The following is an 18,456-nucleotide window of genomic DNA, read 5'->3' as shown; positions in this document are numbered from 1 at the left end:
GGACAATGTGAGTTCTGTCTAGTTGTGTTTGACTCTGCAATCCCGTGGACTGTAGCCCGCCAGGCTCCTCTGTCCATGGGCTTCTCCAGGCAAGAATACTGGAGTGGGTTGCCATGCCCTTCTCCAGGGAGTCTTCTCAATCCAGGGATCTTATGTCTCCTGCTTTGGCAGGCAGATTCTTTACCACTAGCACACATAATTCTGGCTAATGAGACCCACACAGAATTCTACTGGGAGGGGCCTTGGGAAATCTTTTGCATTCGTGATAAAAGGGACAGACACAACTGGACTTACTCTGCTGGACTGTGGGTATGATGCATGGAGCTGAGGCAGCCATTCTATAACCATGAGCAAAGAGACTGATGCTGACGTTACGCTGCCAAGCCAACATCAGATCCTGACTCTGTGCTAATGCAAAAATCCAAAGCTCCATTTGTTGAAGCCACTGCAGCCAAACACATTTCTAACTAACAGGGCAGTCACTGAAACTGAGGTTCAGAGGAGTTAAGTGGCTCTCCAAGGGCACACAGTCAGGCTCCAGGCAGAACTGGGGCTGGAATTCGACTCTGTTCACCATGCAGAGTAAGGCTTCTCCAACCCAAAGGCAGGTTTGGTGTGTGGTGACAGCTGTGGGGCCGCTGCCCTGCCTCACATGGCCCACCGGGGGGGGGGGGCGGTCTAGCAATCACACCAGAGCCTCCTGTGGGAGCAGTCCGGTCCTGATTTTGGGGTGACAGAAACAGAAGACAGTGGCCCCATTCCCGCCCCTGGGATGCTCAGGTTTTCCGCAGGCTTGGCCCCACAGGATGCGGCGGAAGAGGAGTGGGCCCTGGAACCAGACCCCTCCCTGATGAGTGAGCCCCTGCCCCTCAGTCTCCTGGTTCATAGAACACTGCTGCCAGTGCTTACACGAGAGTGCGCCCACGTGATGCTGTTTTGACAGATAAAGGAGAGAATATCTGTGAAGCGTCAGGCCTTCAGGGAGTCCTCAAGGAGTGGTGGTTGTCACCCTGCGGCATTTCGTCACTTCCTATTCGTGTTTCTGGGGTCACCATCTAAAAAAACCCACTTGCATTCAAATGCTTTTCTGAAGTCTGCTTCTGGGAATACTTAAACGAAGTGTCTTTGAGAACCTAAAGTTAGGCCAGTGGTCCCCAGACTTTTTGTTCACATGATTCTCCTGGTGATCTTGTTAAAATGCCTCGGGGTGCAGGCTGAGTGACCTGGCTCAGCTGGCCCAGGTGGCACTGAAGACTCTGCACATCTAATAGGCACCTGGTGATGCTGACGCTCTGGGCCCAGGTCCACCCTTAGCCAGGGCTTAGACCTCCGGCTCTGCTGACCTTGCTCAGACTAAAGGGAGACTGATGTGGGTCAGAGCAGCCTAGGAGAGCTTCCTAGATGAAGGCGGGGCTTGGAGCTAAGTCCAGAGGCCCTGGAAGACTGGGGTGGGTGGGCAGAGGAAGGCAGGGCCTTCCCAAGGAGGAGGGAGGCTGGGCATTGCTAATGCCCAAACCACGCCTGAGCGAGCAGGATGTCCAGGACTCACTGCCTGGAGTTGACTGAGGCCTGCAGGCTGTGTGGGCTGGACATTCTGGAGGACAGCAATGCGAGAAAGGCGTGCTGCCTTTCCCCTCACAGTCTCCCAGAACCCCCAGTTCTGGGAGGACAATTCAGACCTTCCTGGCTCCCCAAAGTCGGCCCTCCTGACTCCCTTTCCGATCTCCCCTCCCTGACGCACATCTGGACTGGTCTCCCTGTCCACGGGGTCTTTCATGGTCATTCCGCTCACAGTCCTTCCCTCTTCTGAGATGTAATGAAGCTTAGACTCCAAACCACACCGTTGACCATTCTGTACTTTTATTGTCCAGTAACTATCTCATGAATGAGTTAGGAGCTGCTGGATGTTACTGTGCCAGAGGACCCTGGTCAAACACACTCAGCATCACTGTCCTGTCCGTCATGGCGATCCCTGGATTTATAGCACTCCACAGCATACCAAGGGCTGGCACACAAGATTTTCACTATGGAACTAGGAAACAGGCCCAGGAAGGTCATGAGACTCATCCCAAGTCATCCAGCAGCTTGCCGTCGTTCCCACAAGCTGTAAGCGCTCTGGAAGGTGGAGCAGAGCGTTCTGCTGGGCGCAGAGTGGACACCAGAGTCTCTCAAGTTGCCTTGTGTCCACCCAGCCGCCGGAGCAGGAGCCCACCTGCGTGGCGCCCCCTGGTGGTCCAATTGAGAACATACCACAAATGCCTTCGCTCAAAACACACTAGGGCCACAGTGAACTGGGGCCCTGAACGCCAGCCCTTTTCTCTTCATAACTATTTTCAGGAAGATCTGAAGAACAAATAACCACAATATCTTCTGCCATCATCACCCAGGCTTGCCCATCTTTGACGGGACTTGGCAGCCCACCGTTCTGGCCACGATGCAGGCCCATAAAGCAGACGCCTGGCTCTTTATACTTGCCCACGCGCGCACTCTCTAGGAGAAACCCTGCCAGTCCTAAAACACATCCATTCCCGCAGCAGGAGTTCACACAGATAACCTGCTTCTCTGCCTCGTGCTCTGGTGAAAGGTCAGCAAACCCTCAAACAGCCTCACATGGTCTCACCTAGGCACTCCACTGAGACCCCCTCCCCCAACCCCTGCGGCTGACACACGTGTGTGGGGAAACCCCTTCACTCTGGTCACTCCTGGCTGCCCAGACACACGGGTGCCAGCTGTCACTGGCCAGGCCAAAGAGCCTTCAACACAGTGTTTCCTCCAGGCGCCCGTGACCACAGAGAGAGAAACGCCTGTCTTATCAAGTGTAACCCCGTAGGCCGAGCTAAGCTGAAAACTTTCCAGGGGGCTGCGAGGCATGGGATGACGTGGGTGGAAGAGGAGCCCTGAGAATGGGTCCGCTGGAATGCTTCTCGGTGTTGCCGAGGCCTGCGAGGTCCAGGGGTAGGCAGAGCAGCTGCGCCCTGCCCCTGCCCACCGCCCAGCTCTGAGTCAGCTCTGGGCAAGAGAGCAGGCACAGAAAGCACTGGGGGGCGGGACTCCAAGCACTGAAAGGCAGAGTTAACACTGGCGAGTGTCAGTCGCTCAGTTTCGTCTGACTCTGCGACCCCACGGCCTGTAGCCTGCCAGGCTCCTCTGTCCATGGGATTCTCTAGGCAAGAACGCTGGAGTGGGTGGCCATGCCCTCCTTCAGGAGAACTTCCTGACCCAGGGATTGGACACTGGAGCAGCCTGGAAGCAAAGGGCTGTGCAGGAAGAGGAGGCTGAAAGAAGGTGAGGTGCTTGGCTGAGAGCTGTGTCAACCTGTGGCTGGTGAGGGAGCCTGTGCTCAGCCGGGCCCCTGGGTGACCACAGCCCGAGGGGTTTCCAGACAAGCCTCAGTCTTTATGTCACCATGACAACTGGACCAGTCTAGGAAGCACGTCAGAGGGGGAGGAGCCTGGAACTGCGAGGCCACCATGGTGGGATGGGGCGGGCTTCTCCAGGACACTCTGGTTTGTCCTAAGGCCTCTTGCTGCTAAACTCCTGGGCACTTCCCATCACTACCATTTTTTGCCACCTAAAGCCATTTTCTGGATCACGAGCAGTCTTCACACATGCCTCCCAAACCTTCAGCTGTGTCTCACTCATTTGTCTGATGCCCCCCTCCCTCAAAAGAAATGGGCACAAGCAGGTAACCTGTACATACTGCTGCTGATGACTGGGCTGATGGCAGTCATGGTCCAAACGATACCTGGACAAGTGCTGAAGAAAGCTGAGAAATTTCTGCCTGGTTTCCTTAGGAAGAAAGCTGAGCAGAGGGCACGGGGGAGGCGTGGGGCCCAGGGGCAGGGAGGGACACGGAGGCGGGGGTTGCAGCCCTTCCCTGAAGCTGTCCTGGAGCTGGCCCTCGGGGGCGGGCAGTCTGGCTGCTCTGCCTCAGGGAGACACCGAGCTGACCCTCACTTCATTACACTTGCCACAGACGGAATCGGGCTGTGGAGGCCAGGAGACACCTTCCTCCCCCTCGCCCTCCCCTCCCCTTCCTGTTGGCTTCAGCAAGGTGAATAATGCCAAGTCTATTAGTTTCAGAATTGTAGAAAATGTCAGAGGCTCCAGAGGCCCCTCTGGATCACTACCCTCTTCCACAGTCCAGAAGGTGGAGGCTCAGAGTGGCTTCAAGCTGAACGTTTTGCCCCAAAGTACCTGGTTTGTTTGAGGCAGGTGGGCCCTGGCACCCAGGTTCCCTGACCCCGGCCCAGGCGCTGACCATCACCTCAGGTGGCCTCTTGTTTATCCCTTCAACTTAGAGATGGTGGCTGTGGACACAAGGCTCGCTGGGTCCTTCAGACAAATCTGTGAGAGAGCCTTGCTGAGGACAGGCCATGGCCAGGCCTGGGTTCTGTCGTGGGGGCCACAGGGAGAGTGTGAGAGTCACTCACCTGGACACTGGGGACACCCCCACACCCAGGCAAGTGAAGAGAACGCACTCGGACACAGAGCACAGCCCTGGCGGGAGGAGGGCTTCGCGACCTGGGAGGAGGGGAGGGGAGACTCCCCACAGAAGCTGAGGGAGGTGGGATCCAGGACTCCGGTGTGAAGAGGACAGGCAAGCCGAGTGGGCTGCGGGTGCAGACGTAGCTCTGGATTTCAGGCATTTCTGCCTTCTCTCCTGGAAGCCCGTGCTCCCTCCTGCTGGGAGAGCCTGGGGAGGAGACCCTGTGCGCTCAGCTCTGCCCCAGCCTGCGGTGTGGTCTGCGGGCAGGGGAGAGGTGGCTTGGTTGGAGACGTGCCTGCCCGATCTGCTTCCGGTCAGGATGGGGACTCCTCCAAAGATGGGGAGCTGGAGACCCCCCCAACATGGGTGGGTGAGGGAGGCCTGGATTCTGGCCCCAGCTCTGTCACGAGTGAACTGCAGCTCATCTCACTCGGATCTCAGATTCCGTGTGGGTAAAATCAGAAAACTGAGCGAGCTGTCGGTGCTGAAGCTGGACATCCTGCAGAGAGGAGTGTGCGGATGGCTGCTCAGAAACCGCCTCTCAGCCTGGAGGGCAGCCTTCGTGCTCTTCTGCCGCCCACTGTCCGCTCTGTGCTTACACCATGTGAGCTTGTGCCCCTTGACGAGCCCTCCCACCTCTAACACTCTGAGGACCCTGGGGCTTGTCCCCCACGTGATTGAGAAGCAGAGAGTAAGAGAGACAGAAGCTCCCCCAGGGCCGCACTGTGCCTTTTCCATCTGCCCTCAGTCCCAGCACAGGGCCCTTGGCACCACTGACATTCTGGGGTCAGATGCTTCTTTGTTGTGGGGCTCTCCTGTGCATTGTAAGATGTTTAGCAGCATCCTGACCTCTGCTTATCAGATACCTGCAGCATCTCCAGACAATGTCCGTAGGTCCTGTTGGGGGCAAATGTGCTCCCTGTTAAGACCCACTGCCCTAAAAGGACAGATGAAGAGTTTTCTCTAGAGAATATGAGGAAAGAGAAGATAAATCATTCATTTCCCCAAGAGAGAAAAAGAAAAGAGCATGAGGCCAGTGGGGAGAAGCAGAGGAAGGGCTGGTGGGATCCTCCCTACCCCACCCCACCCAGTGACTTAAACACTGTTGAAGACCTTTCTCTCTCTGCCACGGAAGGGCCACAGGGATGCCCTTTTTCAGTGTTCTAGGTTGAATTGCATTCTCCCCTCCCTGCAAAAGGTGCTGAAGACCGAACCCCCGGTACCTGTGAATGTGACCTTATATGAAACAGGGTCTTTGCAGATTTAATCAAGCTGGGAGGAGGGCATCAGGTTGGGCCCCAACCTATACAACTGGTGTCTTTATCAGAAGGGGGAATTTGGACACAGAAACAGATACACACACCAGGAAGTTCACGTGATGAACACCATCTCCCAGCCCAGGAATGCCCGAGGCCACTGGAAGTGAGGAAGGAGGCGCGGAACAGGTCCTCCTCCCAGCGCTCAGAAGGAACCAGCCCTGCCAACACCTTGATCTTGGTCTTCTAGCTCCAGAACTGTGAGACAATACCTCTCTGTCATTTTATGTCGCCTGGCCTGTGGGACTTTGTTACAACAGCCCCCCAAACCAGGAGCAAGAAGGACCACTGGACTAGGGAGGTAGAGAGATGCAGGGACCTGGCTTGTGACCCCACCATCTAAATCAGAGACAAATGCTCCTGGGACCCAAACTCACCGTATAGAGACAGCCTACAGGACAGACAAGTGGAAACACATCACATCTCTAAAATGAAACACTTTGCGCCAATCACTAGAAGTTGTAAAACTGCCCCGTAGATGCTACCTACATCCATCATAAATTCATCTTTAGTTTCTGTTATCATATCACTGTCTCTGGGGACCCCTGTCTTGTCATCATTTGCCCTTTATAATTTATTCATCTTGTTCTTGCCTGCATCCTTTCTTCTTATCATTCATCTTTACAGTTACACATAAAATTAGATGGATCCTTTCCAGTGGGGCCGTCAGGAGGGAGACGGGCCTCACCAGGGAAGTCCCAGGTGAGCTGGTAGAGGTCCCATGAGAGCCCCCTCTGGGTGTTGAGGCAGAGGTGAGTGGGGAGAAGTCAGAGGGATGGTGTGCAGGAGAGGCCAGTGAGAAGGATAAAGGGGAAAGGAGGGGAAGTGAGAGGGAAGAAGAGGAGGAAGGTGCCCAGAAGGGACAGAAAAGAGGAGGAAACAGGCACAAAGAGAAAGATGATGATGGGACTCAAGGAAACAAACATGGGAGGAAGGGGGAGCAAGGAGCACACCCCGAGCCAGCAGCTCCAGAAATCCAGTTGAGTCTTTCCCTCTTTTAATTTTCTGTTTTAACATCTCTCCTGGTAAACTCAAAGAAGGTCACATTGACTGTCCATGGAGATGACGGGTCCTGAGCAGCGGGGACCCGAATGGGGAGGTGTGATGGCAGCGATGGTGCTTGTCGACCAGGCTGAACTGGGGCTGGGGTGTGGGTGGGGGATGGCCACGAGGAGTATGAGGGCTTGCTCTGTATTCTCAGGTTGCTGGAGTCAGGGCACAAAAGCCAATCTTTAACTAGTGAATTGGAACTTTAATGTTTACCAAGCAGATACAGCTCCCACTCGCCCCCGCCCCCTCTTCTCCCTGTTCCAGGCTCCTGCTAACTGGACCACCTCTTCCCCTTGTCTGCTGCTAGCGGAGCAAAGAGCTGGTCACTGCTGCCCACAGAGCCTGGTTCCCTGATCAGAGGCTCTTCCCAGAGGGCCTGCAATCCCACCTTTGGAAACATATGGACTCTTCCTGGGAGACAGTTCCCAGTGAAGTCCCAAAGGCAGGGGGAGCTGGAATTGAGCAGCAGGGGCCTATTTTAAGGAACAGAATTCTTCTGAGAGGCCTCCTGTGCCTACTCAGGCCCCAGGGAGCCTTCCAAGTGGACCTCTCCTGCCCAGCTCAAAGCTCCTGGCCTGTCGTGGGCACCTTATCTTCTAGGCTGATTCTCAGACCACTGCTCTCATCTGACACCCCCACCTTCCTTCCAACTTTCTAGTCCCACCCTGCCCAGATCCTGAACACACTTTTGAGCAACTCCTGATAACTTCCCTGGTGGCTCAGATGGTAAAAAATCTGCCTGCAGCGCAGGAGACCTGGGTTTAAGCTGTGGCTTGGGAAGATCCCCTGGAGAAGGAAATGGCTACCCACTCCAGCATTCTGGCTTGGAGAATTCCATAGACAGAGGAGCCTGGTGGGCTATAGTCCATGGGGTTGCAAAGAATCAGACATGACTGAGGGACTAACACTGACCCTATAGGTTTCCAGGTCCCCTCTAAAGCAACTGGTGGCCCTAGAAAGGAGAGGTAGATATCCTGGGTTTTGGTAGCAGAGCTGGTGATGGTACTTTCTTGGCCATTTATTGACCGTGTGACCTTGGGCAAACTGCTTAATCTCTCCAGTCTGGGGTCTCCTCATGTATGGGGGATACTCATGACATCTTCCCCATAGGGTGTCTGTGAAGATAAAATGGGGGTAATGGAGGTAACCTGCTTGCATCATGCCTGTCAGATAGTAAATGCTTAATAAGTATTAACTGTTGTCATTGAGCTATTTTCTACTCTACCCACTTCATGATAGCGTGCTGTCTTGTATCACTGATGTATGTGTGACTTCTGTCTCCAACTTGATGGACAGCTCCAAGAGAGGTGGGAATGCAATTTTCTTATCTCCTGTCTGCCTGGATGCCTAGCACAGTGCTCGGCACACACAGAGGAAATTCTTGTTGATAGTTTGAGAAGCCATGTTGATGGTTAGCCTATAAATGATGAACACACATTGGGGATGGAAGAAGGTGGGCTGAAGAGGGCAAGGGGTCAGGAGAGAGAGTGAAGTTGAGAGTGTGAGGGAGAGATGGAGAGTTTCAGAAAAGCGGAATCACTTCCTGGATACTGGCAGAAGACCCTGCTCGAAGGGACCCTGATGAGGCTTTGTGGCTCAGTAATCTCATTTTACTGAAGGCATGCCAAATTAAGAAACAATAATCCATTTGTAACACTGGTCCAGGGCTGACTCCGTCAGCCACCCCAGAGGCCTTGGATAGGCTGGTTCCCAGGGATACTGACCTCTGACTTGTACAAACAGCCACTGTGATGTGGTTTCTGAGCTTCCACTGATCCTAACAGAAATGTCAGCTCCTCTTCCCAGTTCCCACATGAGGACACGTGGGAGGGGTGTCTCTAGCTCTGTCTCTGTGGTTTGGTTATTGTTTTCGGTGGTGGAGGTGTGCGTGTGTGTGCCCACAGATGACAACCAAGGCGGTGTTCCCTGCTGTCAACAGGATACCAGCCCTGCAACTTGCTGGGAAGCAGAATGGGCTGCCGGTCCCATCTCCTCCCCTCTGCCTCTCTCCAGTGAGAAAGTGGAGGACTGATTTTAATTGATTGATTTTAATGGATTTTGAAGTCTGGAAAAGCGCCTAGATTGCTGAGGTTACCAGTTTCCAGGTTCTTTTTTTTTTTTTTCAATTTTCTTCTCCTTCATCAGACAAGGAGTGCACTCACCAGGGCACCTCGGGTGGTGACCCCAGACAAGAAGAGGCCTCTCTCCGCTCCCTAACCAAGCAGCCAGTCAGCCTGCCTCAGCTGGTGGCAACACCCATTATATGGTCGGGTGGGAGCACTTTGCTTGGTCCTGTCCCAGCATTTGCCAGCGGCTTACTTTCTCTGATCTCAATAATGACACCAAGTCCTGCTTTCTGGAATCCAAATGACTCGGCTTTAAAATCTGGTCACTTTGTTTTTCATTAATCTCCATGTGAGTTTGTGCACGGACAATGTGCCCTGGGAAGTTTGAGCTGCAATCCTGTCTTTTCTTCCCATCCCTCCCGCTGTGGGCTGTGCCTGCCCTGAGAATTGTGATGGAGTCTTTGAGGCCTCACGTCTCCCAGTCTCCCTGTGAGGCCTCTGAAGAAAGGACAGCCTTCCATGCACCGCCAGGGGACTCTGAGCTATGTTTTAGTTCCATTGTTGGCCTCTCTCCTCACCCCTCCCACCTCCCAACATACATTCACTTTTTTTTCTCCTTTCTTCCAAACTTGCCCAACTTCTCTTTGTGGTTTCAGAAAAATGCCACTGGATCTCCCAGTATGAAGGATTAGCACAGATTATGGGGAACAGTGTTAATTATCGGTGGAAGGGGGGCAGGCGCGTTGCTCCAATGTGCTGCTGATTTCCCCTGGGCCTTTCTGTCTGGTAATAAGCCTTCTTTAATCTGGCAGGCCCCTTGGTGAAATCAGCACCACGGACAGTGGTATTGATTGCTTCTGAGAAACCATCACAGCTGCTCAACCAAATTACCTTTGATATGTGACCTTTAATGTAATTACTGCAACATCAAAGTATTTCTATAAATTATTAAAGAACTAATACACTCCATCATTTAGCTATTCTATTATATGTAAAATAAACAACCACAAGTTAATGTTAGATCTTGAACAATCCACACTTGCTACTGAAATTCTCCCAGTTCCCAGCCTCTCCCCCTTCAAAACCCCAAGCCTCCCCCTCCCAGCTTCTCTTTCTGTTTCCCCATCTAATTCCAGGCTTTTAGCCATCACGAAACTCCCCAGCAATCTCTCTCAAGCTGATGAAGGGCCTCCCATAACAATGTGGTATTTTCTATTCCATTTGGGTGGCTCTAAAATATCTATCACAATCTCCCCCAAAACAAAGTACCATAAACACTTTATTAATCAGCACAAGCCTTTCTCAGAAGCCTTTGATTATCTTACAATATGGCTTTATGCCTCACACATAACATGGGGCGATGTGGAGCATATTTCTGCCATCTTACAGAGGGCACCCAGAAAGTAATTACTATAATATATGTGCATGTAGCCGCGCCACTAAAAAACCAACTGGGGAACGACCACCGTGCCAGAGCGGGGCTCCACACAAAAACCTGAGCGGTGCACGATTTCCATATATTTGCATCCGCGGGTGTGTTATTAAGATGACTCAGCCCCGTGCTTTGCAATCACAAATAACAAACACAGTACAAAGGCTGTCTTAATGGAAGGAAGGCCCTCCCCACCCCTAAACGGGTAAAGAAGGCTCTCTGATGCAAAGGAAGCCAGCCCCCGCCCCGGATTGGGCTTTCTCTCTGTCTACTGGTTAACCTTTCCCGCTGCGGGGCAGAAATGGAAACGTGTGTTTACATACGGTTTGCTTGGTAAGAATGTAAACATGCATGTGTAAATATTGGTGAGCATACATATAGAACACACGTGCGTCCCTGCAGTGTCCATTGTATAAGCTTAAACAAGGTACATCTTAAAATTCTTTATGCCCACAAACGCTCACATCTTTCCATTTATCTTTAGATACTCGGCGAGCCGTATATCTCCCCCCACTCCCGCCCCCGCCCCCATCTCTCTGAACCCACAGGAGAGACCGCGCAGACCCTTGACCCGGTCTACACTTCTTATTTTATGGTGATGAACTAGCCTCGATAATAGCCATGGCTGATATCACACCCAGTTAGGGGGGCCATAAATAATTCTCTTCTCCCCCGCACAGAAGCTATAAACCAGGGCTGAGGCGCGATAGTTTATCAAAGACGAGGGCTGGCTCCTTAAATAAACCGCGGTGATCTCACTCGCGGCGCCGCGCCCGGGCGGGTAGGCGCTCCCTCCCGCCCCGGCCCGGCCCCCACCCCAGGAACCGCGAGTGTCCGACGGAGATCGGCGGGTGTTCGCGCGGCTCCGCCGCCGGCTGCCCCGCCGAGGGGGCCCGGCACCCTGCGTCTCCACCCCGGGCCGCCAGCGCCGGCAGCGCGCGGAGCCGAAACCCGATCGGCGGCGCCCGGGAGCGCCAGGGGAGAAGCCGCGCCCGGGCTTCGCGGCCGCGGCCAAGTTCGTCCCCCCGCCCGGGGTTCCGTCGGGCCTGGACGGCCGGGTGCGCGGGCCGCCAGGCGAGGTCCGGGCTCGGCGCCCACGCGCCCGTGTCGCAGCCCTGCGCCTCGCGGCCGCAGGGGGCCCGCAGGGCTGCGCGCCAGATCCGGGGCGAAGGCCTTCGCTCCCCGCGCCGGCCGCGCCGCCGCCCGGCCTCCCGAAGTCGCCCCCTGTCGGCGCGCCCGTCGCTCGCGCCTCGCCGGGCGCCACTTACCCCGGGCAGAGTCTTCTGCTCGTGCAGCGCGCTCTGGGCCTTCAGCGCTGACTCACGCTCGCAGTAGGTGAGGAAGGCGCAGCCTGGGGAGGGAAGCAAGCGCCGAGAAGGGTCAGTGGGGGCGCCCCCGGCCGCCCACGCGCCCGCCCGCCCGTCTCCAGCCCCTCCCCGCTCTCCGTCCCTCTCCCCACCTCTCTTCTCTCTCCCGTGCGCTCTACTCGAGCTTTCTTGCCTCCCCGTTTTCCCCTGTGTCTGCTTTTCGTCCCTCTCGTTCGCTGCTTTTCTCTTTGGCTCCTTGGGCGAAGTCTCCCCACTCAGCATTCCCCCCCTGCCACGCCCCCTGTCCCCGCGGGTCTCTTACGGACCCAGCGCCCCTGGGGGGGCCTGCCTGCCTCCATCTGGGTGCTCTGCTATTTCAGCTCCAGCCCCATACCTCCCAGAAAGGGGCAGCGTCTACCCCACACCCCCAGCACCTCTGGTCACTCTTGATCATGAACTCCTCCTGTTCTGGCCCCCTGAGGAGGGATGAGGCAGGGACCTTCCAGGCCTTTCAAATCAAGGCTCCATCTGTAAGGAGGACCCCAGGCCAGGCTGTTCATAACGAAGTGAATGGGGCTGTCCATGTGTCTGCCACCCCAGTCGGTTGTTGCATCTGCAGTGCTATCTTCACACCCCTCCTGGAGGGCTTGGAGACCAGACGCCCCTGTCTCTAATTCCCTGGGGGACTGCAGCAGCGCCCTGCCCTGCCTCAGTCTCCCCTCATGTGAACAGAGGGAGTTGACTGAAGGGTCTGCAAAGTCCCATTGAGTTTTCCCCTTGCATGATTCTGACAGCGCCTTACCAGGAAATCTAGATTTTACAGAGCACCATGCCCTACTCAAGGGGTGACTTTTTAATGCTGGTCCTTCAGGCCCAGCGACAAGGCAAAGAGAATGCCTGTGGATGGGAGAGTCTTTGGGGAGTTCCCTCAAATTTCTCAGTGTCAAGGCTTCTTCCTGTGCCTGCAAACGTGGCTGAGGGTGTCTTAGGGCACCTAGGGTCTTAGGGAAGGTCAAAAAGTCAACTTCAGCCAACAGCAGGCTTGAGTTTCATGGAGCTCAGAGGCCTCAAACTTTGCAAAGTCACTCGCGGCCCCAGAGAAGGCACCCTGCAGACTGGCCACCATCTCTGTTTCACTCTCTTCTTTCTTTCCCATACTTCACTCTCTTCCCCATGATCTGACCTCCCAACCATCTGAGTTCACCACTGTCCCCACCTTTCCTTTGCTCTCACAGTCTTCTCACACTCTCTGCATTTTCACATCTCCCAATCCCATCCATCTTTCAAGAGTCTGGTCAAGGTCCACCTCCTCCAGGCAGCCACCTTGACTGGTCTGGTCCAGTTTAAGTCAGCCTCCCTTCTTAACTGCCCACAGCTTAAGACGGTGGTCAGTCTCATGGCCATTTATCAATTATTTCCTGAGTGTCCCTGTGCCAATTTCTGTGGCATGTCCAGCAACCCAGGCTCTCTTGTAGGAGGCTTGTAGGAGCCTCAGGGCATAAAGTGTTCCCAGAGTTCTCTGCAGTTCCTGACTTCTCTATCATCCGGTAAAAACCTCACTTCCCACGTGGTGCTAGTGGTAAAGAACCCGCCTGCCAATGCAGGAGATGCAAGAGACGTGGGTTCGAGCCCTGGGTCGGGAAGATCTTCTGGAGAAGGAAATGACAACCCACTCCAGTATTCCTGCCTGGGAAATCCCATGGACAGAGGAGCCTGGTGGGCTATAGTCCATGGGGTTGCAAAGAGTCGGACACAACTGAAGCAACTTCACACATGGGTGTCCTCCTCTTCCATTTCAAAAACTGGTCCTGCTTCCCTTCCCTCCTAGCTTCAGAGAAGAGATGGAAGGAACTGTGTGTGTGAGGGAGACACAGAGATGGGGAGAAGAAAGCGGGGAGACAGATCTCTGTACTCCCAGGGGCTCTCCGCCTTCCCATCCTCCTCCTCCTGTCTGTCTGGGGCTGGGAGGAGCTGTGAGTACCACGGAGCCTCTGTCCACTGCATCTCATCCCTCCCCAGCCAGACTCTGGTTCACCCCTCCTCCCCGCTCCCCGTTCCCGTCCCTGGTCGGCAGACGGTTATTGATGGAGACACATGGGGACTGAAATGAATAGCGGTCAGAGGCCCCCGTGACGTCGGCCCTCGTGCTGTTGCCTGCCTCTCCCGGGGCCTCTTTCCTCTTGTCCCCTCGCTGGCCTTGTCCTCCGCCCGTGCCTGCCTGCAGCCGGGAGGCGGCCGCTGTCTCGCTGCAAGCCGGCAAGCCAGCTCAGGACAAGGTCAGGGGCAGGTTTCGAGGAGGAGGAGGGAGGCAGGAGAGGAAAGGGAGGAGGGGGAAGGAGAGGAAATGGCCACATTGTGTGTGTGGCCCAGGGTGACAAGGAAAGGCTTCCAGAAAGAAAAAAGAAAAAGAAAAAAAAAAAGAATCTGTTGCTTTTGTCCAGCTTCCAGGAATTTTTGCACAGTTGTTTTTTTTTTTTAGAGAGAGAGCTCACTGCTCTGTTGTGAAGCAGAATCTGTGAGGGACCCTCAGGTCCTGCGTGACCTCCCCTGTCGTCTCCACCTCCTGACTTCACCTTCTCCCCTTTCTCCTCTGCTTACTCGCCTGTCTTTCTCCTGCCTCTCCGCCCTGCCAGGAGCACTGTGCCCCCGGACCTTTGCACCAGTGGTTCCTTCTGCCCAGAAGGAGCCCGTCTGCTGTCTGGATGGCCGTCTCCTTCCTTCCCCTCGGGTTTTGCTCACATGTGACCTCTTCAAGGATGTCTCTCCTGACAGCCTCACAGAACGCAGCACCCCTCACCCCCCAGGACACATACTTGCTCCTGACCCCTCATCCTGTTGGCGCTTCTCTTTGGCAGCCCTCACCCCGAAATATTAATATTGTTTGTTTGCTCCTTGATTAGTGTCTCCCCGGCTCAGATGAGGTCAGAACCTGATTGTTCTGATCCTGCTTGGTTCTCAGTTCCCAGAAAGGGGCCAGGAGCTCAGTGCACATCTGTTGAGAGCATTGAATCCTGAACATCTCGGCTACTTTGGGGGTGCTAGAGGGCGGGGGGACTTGGGAGTGGTGCCAGGAGCTGATCAAGGCCCTGAAGACCTGGAGCCAAAATGGACTTCCATAATGGGGGTGGGGCGGACAGAGGTTGCATGTGAGAGCTGATGGGTGGCCTGGGCAGGAAGACTTTTGTTCCCAAGGCCTCCTTGAGCCCATCTGCTCAGGCCCTTGACAGCGTGGTTATCGTCATGGTCCTGCTCTCATCCCCAGCACATCATCTCCTGACAAGACTGATGTGCATAGACAGAAGCTGTGCCCCGCTAGGCTCACTTACTGGTTCCTCTCTCTTGAGTCCCAGTTGTCTTCTAACTCCCTTCAGAGGCTGGTGGAGAGAACTACTAAACAACAAGCGAGCGTTAACAACCTCTGCAGAGCTCTCTGATCGCAGAGTGCGGTGTCAACACAGTCACTCTGGCAGATGGGAGCCGGGACTCAGAGAGGCAGAGTCCCTCCTGGCCCTCTGCACCTCCATGAGGACGGACCAGTCTTACACGGGGGCCAACTGGTGCCCACCCACCCGGCCTGCTCAAACCATCTCTTCGGCCAGCCAGCTGCCACATCTGATAGTCTCCTCTTGGGAGAACCATCTCACTACAGCTCTATAAAAAACTCAGAGATGGACATGCAGGTATTAACTGCTGGCTGCAGGTGCTTGAAGGGACCACGTTGGCTCCCTTGCTAGGGGCAGAACCTCAGGAGCGGCCGCTTGGTGGAGATGGGGCTTCAGGAGGGGAGTCTGCCTTCGCAGGATGCTGCAGAGTGCAGTGGGCCTGGGCAGGGGTCAGAGTGGGGGCCCACGGTGGCCGGGGGAGAGGGTGGTCCCAAGCCATCCCCCTGGACATTCGCTGAACTAACTGTGACTTCCTGTCCTCATCACCACTTCTCCCAGGAAATTGAGTAGGGGACTTCAAGCTGTGAGGGGAGTCACTAAATCTCCCAGACTTGCCTCCTGTAAGAATCCAAGGTATCCCCAGAGACACGCCCTGTGAGACCCCTTGGGAATGCTCAGTCTAGTTGGGAAATGGGGTTCTTTCAGGGAAACAGCCTCCTTCTGATCTAAGACTGGTGGGTGGAGGGGAGAGTGAGGCTTGTACCAGGCTCTGCACCTCAAGGCTGAGAAGGTCTGACGATGGAGAGTCCCCCACTGGGGATGGGGCTGGTGGCACAGACATCTCTCCTTGCCTTCAGGCCCAACACTTCCCTTCCCAAGCCTGACCCTGCCTGTATCCTTGTGCTCACAGCAGAGGGAACACGGATCCCCTGTGGTTGTTTGGAGAAACAATAAAATTGAAAACCATCTAAAGATTTCTCAGTGCCATAATGCTTTTATGTTTAAACGATGGAATACTCTGCAACAGTCAATAAGACGAAATGGATCTAAACGTCCAGTGTGGAAAGGCGCGCTGTCAGATGGGAGAAGCAAGCTGCACAGTAGCGGACGCCACGTGTGTACACCAGAGACATCTCCACGACTCCCACAGGCTCCCAAACCTGTGCCTACACCATAGCACAAGGCCTGCGAGGACTCCTGCCAAGCTGAAAACAGGGACGAAGCGGGTAGCGGGGTGTCTCTCATGACTTCAACGTTTTTTGTTTTGTTTGACACATTTAGACCCAGAATGTATTCATAATGTCACTTATATAATTAACTTTAAAGAAAATAAACTTTGCTAAAGAGGAAGATGGAGTGCAAAGGAGGTGGGTAGAAATGGGTGAGCCAGACAGGATGCAGGACCTGTTCTGAGGAGATGGACAAAGTTCTCTGGATGTTAGTCTCCTGGCAGGTTCTTCATGAGGGACATTATTTTGGTGGGTCCTGCAATGGCCCTGGGTCAAAGCCTCCTCTCAGCTCTGGGACTCAAAGCAGATTCTCTCCGCCCAGCAAGCTGTGTGTGGTATGCGTTTGGGTCCTGTGGCCCCCAAGTCCCAGAAGGTATCTGGGCTGGGGTGAGGATAGACTCCATGCTAGAGCGTAGAGGCCTCCCTCCCCCCATACCTGTCCTGCTTTCCAGTTTATCTGAGACCCAACCCGATGCTTGGTGCTGATGGCGGGATCTGAGGTGAAAAGTTGCGGGAGTGACTCAGAACCTCCGGATGAGGTCTGACCTCCTCACCCCTCAGCCCCCATCTTCTCCATCCCCCAGTGTGCGATGTTTGTCCCAGCTCCAGCTCATCACCTGACTCTCCCACCCTTCAGGATCAGCACTTTCTAGCCGCCGCCTCCTGAACATGGGAGTGAGCGGAATAGAACTGCAGCCTAGTGGGGTGGGAGCAGCCTCGGGAATTCTTCAGGGTGGGCGTGGGGGCAGGCAAATGTCATACTTGCAGAAAAGTCACGCCCAGTGCTGCCATACGCTGCTGATTGCCTGGCCCTGCACGAGGAGGACCCGACCGGCCCCCCTGAGACCTGCCTCTCCTCTGCTGCTCCGGGTTCTACCCCGTGTGTGCTGGACGTGGGTCCCCCCTCACATTTCCTCATGCGGCCTTCCGACCTTTTCCCTCTCACCGTCCTTACTTGCTCGTCCTTCTGTCTAGCAGCCTCCTGTCCCCTATCTTTGAAGAGACTGTCAACTCCGAGATGGGCAGAGACAGCCTCTTCTACAGGGATGCTGAGCCTCTAGCCTGAAGAGAACTGAGAAGGGTGAGGGTACACGACTGAGGGTTTGGGGCTCTGCAGAGAGAGCAGGAAGCACTGAGGGCGGAGGAGGAGAAGGGTGTGGCCCCCCGGGAGGAGTGGGCGTTGGCAGCTCAGGAGGGTGGCAGACGCCGGCGCCAGTGGGGCAGCCGGCGCTGACGGTGCAAGGGCGCAGCTGATTCCTGAGAAGCTGGGCGGGGTTGGGGGGGGGGGCGGGCTTTGGGCGAGGGGGGGGGTCCTCTCCCACGTGAGGGAAAAACACAGCGCCGCAGAATTAATTGCACGGAGATGGCAGTCATTTACAAAGCCCCCGTGTGCGGGGATAAAAGGCCTTGTCATTGTGAAGTGAAGGAAGTACAATTTCCTGCCCAAATCCGAACAGGGCTGAAGCCTGCCTGGGGTGTAATCACTGCGGAAGGGCACACTCCCGAGGCGCACCTCCTCCCACCCCAGCCGGGCCTTGGCTTCCCACTAATTGAATTACAGAATTAGCCAGAGGAAGGTGGCCCTGGAATAGGAAGATCTGGACTTTAATAAAACATCAGATCCTCAGGTCCTGCACGTGGCTGGCCTGGAGGAAGCGAGGGGAAGCAGCCTGTGGGAGGGGCCAGGGACCAGGATGGGAGCCTGAAACTCACCCACCAACCAGGCAGACCCAAGGGTCAAGGAGGGGCTCCCTGTTGGGAGTGACTTTTCTCTGCCTGGAATCTCCACGCATCCACCTGCCTTGGTGCCTGAAACCCCACCCTCAGAGCATCCTTCCTTGGTGATTCTCCTCCCCAATGTTGTTCACAAAACAGACGTGCCCCGCCCCCCCCCCCCCCCCGCTCCCCCCCCCCGCTGCGAAATCGAGGCAGACTGTCTGGGGGTGGATAGAGCGAGAGGGAGAGAGAATGTCTTCCAGCTTCCCTGGAAAGAGGGTTACTGGCGTTCTGGGAGCAGGTCTGTCCCTCCATCCAGTCCCTGCGCCCCCTGCTCTGGGTGGGCAAGAACTGCCTCCCGCGTACCTCCTGGGTCAGATGCCCCCTTCGCGCGTGTGGGACAGCCACCTGCAGGGCCAGTCCTCACATACACACTCTGCCCCTGGGAATGTCCCCCAGCTCTGGTCC

General features: G+C 55.3%; 1 protein-coding gene across 4 annotated transcripts in view; it reads right to left on the bottom strand.

Moving 5' to 3' along the window:
* Positions 1-18,456, bottom strand: part of CELF4 (CUGBP Elav-like family member 4) — a 315,739-nt gene that overhangs the window by 223,255 nt on the left and 74,028 nt on the right. For all 4 annotated transcript variants that reach the window (XM_069568696.1, XM_069568697.1, XM_069568695.1 and 1 more), the window contains exon 2: positions 11,622-11,704. In XM_069568696.1, coding sequence (XP_069424797.1) covers positions 11,622-11,704 — 83 coding nt within the window. The remainder of the gene's footprint in view (positions 1-11,621; positions 11,705-18,456) is intronic.

The sequence above is a fragment of the Ovis canadensis genome, chromosome 23 (genome assembly GCF_042477335.2).
Source record: "Ovis canadensis isolate MfBH-ARS-UI-01 breed Bighorn chromosome 23, ARS-UI_OviCan_v2, whole genome shotgun sequence".
NCBI lineage: Eukaryota > Metazoa > Chordata > Mammalia > Artiodactyla > Bovidae > Ovis > Ovis canadensis.
This window is presented reverse-complemented; position numbering and strand designations above follow the sequence as displayed.